This window comes from Hypomesus transpacificus, unplaced genomic scaffold, assembly GCF_021917145.1.
Source record: "Hypomesus transpacificus isolate Combined female unplaced genomic scaffold, fHypTra1 scaffold_64, whole genome shotgun sequence".
Lineage (NCBI taxonomy): Eukaryota > Metazoa > Chordata > Actinopteri > Osmeriformes > Osmeridae > Hypomesus > Hypomesus transpacificus.
This window is the reverse complement of record NW_025814036.1, coordinates 1,353,119-1,359,118: the sequence shown is the minus strand read 5'-3', so window position 1 is coordinate 1,359,118 and position 6,000 is coordinate 1,353,119. Positions and strand designations below refer to the sequence as shown.

At 43.2% G+C, this 6,000-nt stretch overlaps 1 protein-coding gene across 1 annotated transcript in view; it reads left to right on the top strand.

Annotated features, from left to right (window-relative positions):
• Positions 1-412: 412 nt before the first annotated feature.
• Positions 413-6,000, top strand: part of rlim (ring finger protein, LIM domain interacting) — a 226,983-nt gene continuing 221,395 nt past the window's right edge. Inside the window, exon 1 of the mRNA XM_047017758.1 lies at positions 413-843. Within this exon, the coding sequence (XP_046873714.1) occupies positions 713-843 (131 nt within the window). The 5' untranslated portion in view covers positions 413-712. The remainder of the gene's footprint in view (positions 844-6,000) is intronic.

The following is a 6,000-nucleotide window of genomic DNA, read 5'->3' as shown; positions in this document are numbered from 1 at the left end:
GTTAAAGATTCAAAATGCTTTATTGTCCATTAGGTTGTACAAGTATGACAGATGTCAGGGACAGACTCTTCTATGATGAGTATATTTAGATAAAGTATGAGGATAGAGCCCTGGGGAACCAAACCCTATGCCCAAATATAAAAAATGAATATTGGAGTTTTTAGTATTGTTTACAAATATAGTACAACACAGTCCAATGTGATCATGTAAATGGCTCTTATTTACTATTTTTGTTGCTGCAGTTGGCTTGGTGTGATACTGGAGAGGGTAGTTTACCTGATGTAGGCCTACTGAGCGCGCAACGCTAAGCTGTGCGTGGCCCTGCGTCGGTTGGTAAAGCGCGCTCATAGGTCGGCCTGAAAGGGAGCAAGAAAGAGCGCGCCTACGAGACTGCGCCTGATGAGTAGGGGGAGAGGTCCAGCTTCAAAAAGGGGGAAAATACACCGTGACAATGGCAGCATCCAGCATCGCGTAGACTGAACGATTGATAACGGGCGAAGCGGCCCTGCAAAATGGGTGTGTGCCGACCGACTAGCTTAATTATCCGCTGAAAACGAAAGATTTGAACGGCATGCTGAAGTACTAGCGCGTTTCCTGGAATACGAATCCTTCCGTAATTGAAAATGGAATGGCAGGGGAGAACAGTACCGTGTTGCCTCAATCCTTGAGAGGCGCGTCCACCTGCTAATACCAGAGGCTCGGACAGCGGCTGATGGCGGATGGGGATCATGCAAGGGACGTGTTTGTATTTCGGAGGAAAGACGCATCTCTGATATTATCAAAGGCGACGGAAACGGATCCCAAAACGACTGGAAAAACGCAGTTTGGGTGCATACGTCGGAGGTAGGCAGCAAGTTCGTGAGGCTATTACGCTATTCTGGGTGCGTTATATTAGTGCGGAATATTCCAGTCAATAGAGAACTGCATTGCTAGAAAATTGCATTAATTTTGTGCTTAGCGAACGATCATAGCATTAGGCATTTTATTACACAAACATCATTCAAAACCAGCATGGGCTACTACAAGCATGCGAAATAGCCCTCCCTCGGACAGCTGTCGTAGCCCGTTTTCATTCGTCACTACTGCTCCATTGATTACCATATTCCTTACGAAGAATACTTGCACATAGGGTAAACCAGCCCGTTTAGCGCTGCGGACATTGGTTCTTACAAGTGACATTTGAAGAGATGCCACCCATATTAAATCTACATTGTACACTTGTTTAGGAAAGGAAACACAGTTGGTGTTTTTGTATATCTGCAGACAGATGCGGCGCGGTCATCACAAGCCATATTCTAATTTCTATTGTAAACTGTGCAACGGCAAACTGGATGTCTCAGCGCGACGAGAAGGCTTTCTGATCTATATTACATGATTTATAGTGTTGACCAGGGCCGTAACTACCATTGAGGACACCGAGGTCGTGTCCTCGGTATTTTTTTTCGTATTTCTGTTTATTTTTTTGCTTAAATCGTGGTATATGAACTCAAAACAAAGTACACGTGAAACTGACTGCAGGACGATGATCTTGGTCTCCCACAAACCGTAACGTGATTTTATACTTGAAGAGCCGAGTAGCTCAAGAGTTTGGACATACGTGCTGCGCGTCATCAACAAAACGTACTGTCGTTATGGTAACCACCAAACACAAGTCGGACGCTGATGTTACCGCCATAGACATACCGCTACTGTTAGTGAATAGCCTATGTTAGTTACAGTCACTGGAAGAGGAGCGCAGCAAACTAAACATGTAGGTAGGTTAAGAGAAGTTTAAGTGGCAGATGACTGTGAGAAGAAAGATTCATTTTCATGTGGAAATATTTGTATTGCAGCAGCGTACTACTCAGATAAGGAAACATCAAATCAAAGTTTGGTTAACTCCGTCAGTACCGGTTGTCAATCAATTTCCACCGGTTGAATCAACATTCATTTTGCGATTGATATGTCATTGATGTGACTGATTGAAAATGAAATTCAGTGGCAATTGGGAAATATCAAACTGACTCGCTATCGCTCGGTCGATACGTTCCAGCCTCAGTTTGATACAGTATTTCCCGGCATGACCGAACGGTCGAGGTTAGTAAGTAGTTTATTATATGGCAATTTTAGATTCTTTTCATTTTGTAAACGAAAATAAATGGTACCTTTAGGCTAATTGTAGCTAGCTCTCAAGTCTTCTCACGGTGTGTTTCATGTGTTGCCAAGCAACTCATTACTTTTGATAGAAAGCGGACAACATGGTTCTGCTAAAATTGCTTTAATTTCATCACAAAATAACGACACAAGTGATTCAAAGAGTCTGGTCTTCATCATCACTTTCGATGACAAAGCTTTTCAGCATCATCTGGATAGTAAAACTCAGCAGCTGACTCTCGATATCGCTCATTTTTAAGCTGACGTCAGAGGGCAATACGGATCCGTATTGACCGGCGAGGAGGGCAATACGCGGCTGGGGTGACTACCCATTATCCAATCAGAACGCTTGTACCGTCGTTGCCATATAATAATAATTTAAAAAAAATTGTGGTAACTTGCCCTTACTTCATGAGTCCCATAAAGGTCCTTCAAAAAGCCTCAGAATGCCCCATGTTTACCTCAAAATTTCAAAAGCTCCACACCGCCCCATACTCAAAAGTCATAATGATGATGTTTTTGCTCCTTAAGACTCAATAAGAGAAAATGGCCATATTTAAATAATGTAATTAAAAAAAATTCCGGGGGAGCATGCCCCACGAGCCCGCCTAGAAGTTCTGACTCATGACCTCAGTATTTTTTGGGCCCTGCGTACGGCCCTGGTGTTGACCTTTCCACCCAACGTCAAGGGATTGGTGTTTGGTAGTCTAGTCAAATTATTTTACTTACAGGAGCCTATTTTAAGCAGTTTCTCCACAGTGCATCTACACACTGAGGTCTAAATATATATATTTTGATTTATAAACGTTTTTAAATCTCAATGGGGCACTCTTTGAACTCTCGGATGTCACACAAGGAGGTTTTCAACCACGGTCTGGTCCGGTCTGTCTGTGGACTAGCATATGTATCAGTGTAAAGGCTAGTCAGCAGTTGCTGGTTGGATATCCCATGCCATTGAATAGTTTCAAGCCCAATTTCCATGCCAATATAGTTATACTAACTTGCAGCATTAGTCATTACAGCTAATAAATGTTTTTTTACAAAGATTTAGAAATAGGTTATAGCATGATAATAATTTTACTGTTAATTGTAGTTATTTTTTAATTCCCCTACATGAAACTAGCAAATGAAACTAGATAGAAGACCCTGCGTAGATTGAGTCAAAGGCAACCCGCAAGAGGGCTAAAATTAAATGTTGACACAAGTGTCGTTATCATGGGCGATGGCACAGTGTGCCATAGTGCCCAAGGCTATGTGGTGTGTAGAGCAGTAGTGACACAAGAGTGGGGAGGGAGGAGAGGGTAAAAGAGAACAATCAAAGTCAAAGGAGAGCGAGAGAGAGGCGAGAGAAAGAGAGGCGAGAAAAAGGAAGAGTGAAAACGAAAGGGTCTTCTCTGTCTGACTCCTCTGTCTGTCCTCCTCCTCTGTGGACTGAGAAACTAGAGATGCATGAACTGTGCTGCCATCACATTAGAAGCAATCTTCCTGTGTGCAGTACAAATGCAGCATTCTTCATTCAAACTTCCTCTCCATTCTCTTTCATCCTTTGGATTACTTGCAGGCTGTGTATGATATTGATAGACTTGTTTTGAGCAATGATGTAGTGCAATTTCTAGTGTGTAACCAGTAAAAGTGGGTAAATAAGAAGTAAAACATCCCAGAATTAAATACTGGATTCTTGTTTGACAGGTCTCTGAAACTGAACAGGCACAAGTTATAGTAGCCATAAACACACAGCAGCTTGTGTTTCTCATCTCTGTCCTGTGTGTGTCTTTGTGTGTTTGTGTCTGTGTGGGTGGGTGTTTGTGCTTTCCTTAAATGTCTACAGGGCTAAAATGTAGATTATTGAGATTAAACAACAACAAAATTGTTTACAATAAAGAACACATTTAAGTTATAACTAGTGTTGCACGGTATACAGGTATAGCTTTTTAGAAACGGTACGATACTGGCATAAAGAAAAAACTGTGCTTTTAAGCGCTGAAACAGGCAGTTGAACCTCAGCGATTTAAGTTGTAGGCTAGTGTCTTTAAGAAAAGCGGACATGCGTGTGATGTCACCCTCTGCTCTGCTACATGCGGTAGGTGTTCGGAGAATTCAGTTCCCCTGTTCCCCCTTTCGCGCGAAAACATTAGGTTTTCTCCTGTTGCTAGGTTAGCTATTGATATGCAGATTTTCTATACACATGTGAGGTTGTCTCTTGCTAGGTCACGCAGTGAGCCATCTGACAATACACATATAGATTGGAGAATGTGCTACTTTCACCTTTGGAAAGAGCAACATGCAAAAAATAGTACAAACAATGAGTGATGACCAGGCCCAAACGGAATACGCAGGCGCAGAATTCCGACAAAAACCCGCAGATTTTCAAGTAGAATTCATTGGTCTGAGGCAAAATGTAAATACACTTTTCAACTCATATTACGTCTCTATTATTGAAATGTTAGCCAAAAATGCTAAGAATTGAAAAGGAAACATTTATCGACCAAAATTACAGCGAGACAGGGCCAGGGAGTTTTCAGCCAATCTTTATGAGGATGGATCAATACTTTTTTGCAAAGTCTGTCAACATTCAATCGACCATATTCGCGTCAAACTGTTGTGGAACATTTTTCGGTTGCTCCGACATAAGAACAGGAAGAGATTCCTGAGGAATTCCGCAGATTTCCGCAGATTTTCAGTCTGAATAACCGCAGAAAAATGCCAAAAAAAATCTGCGTATTACGTTTGGGCCTGGTGATGACCAAACCACCTGTGTGTTGTTTTCCCTGGGCATTAAGTCGTGGAATGTGTACTGTTTAAGGACATGTTTTGGTGGTAACTATATTTGTATGGCCCAGCTCATGTATATAATGTCCATCTGAGAGACATGTTTCTCACTCATGCTATTGTTAAGGAATGTGTAACTGGGTAGTGGAGAATAATACAAGGTTAAATATCGGACCAGGTTACTTGTAGTTTATTGTAAGTAATGGTGCAATCACAAGATACACAATGAAAACAACACGCCAGGATGTTCGTAGTCTAATACAATGAATCAGATGATGCAACAGCAGTCTCACAGAAACAGAGTCTCAGAATAGAACAAACGAAGGCCCTTCGTTGAGAAAAGTGGTCGTGACAGAGATTAGAGAAAGTTCTGCCCATACCAAGTTCTGACTCCCTGTCCTCGGGAGACGGATCTTGTAACCCCCAGAGAGGGAGTGCCTTTGATGGGTGATTAGTCAGAAGACCATAGGGTGGGGATGTGATAGTCCAATTAAATGTCCAGGGTGTTGGGGTGGCACAAGGTGGGCAGTCCAAGGATCTGATGATGTTCGGAGAGGGAGGGGGGCGAAGAAGACCCACAGGTCTACTCAGGGAGGGGGGCAGACAAGACCCACAGGTCTGAGGTAATCCAAGCGAAGGGGGGGGGGCTCCAGGGAAGGGAGTAAATCGCCCCAAGGTCCTGATGGCGTACAGGGAGATGGGAGCTGCGCCTCCAAGGAAGGGGGGGGTCGTGTCTCCAGGAGAAGGGGTGAGGCAGACCAGGCCAGGGTCGATGATGTATGGGGAAAGGTGGGGCAGGGTCGATGATGCATGGGGGAAGGTGGGGTAGGGTCTCCAAGGGGAAGGGGGCCTCAGAACAGAATATATCCAAAGGTGGTCAGACCAGCTGGTCTAAGCCGTCCTTAAACGGAGAAGAGTTACAGTCCCAGAATCAACTTTAGCACTATTTTTTTGGTTGTTCACAATATGTACTTCTTGTTTTTGACTACCCGCAATGCTGTGGGGCTATGTTGTTGTTATTATCAGTGACCTATGCACTTTGTAAAGCTCTCTCTTGGAAGTCGCTTTGGATAAAAGCGTCTGCTAAATGAATAAATG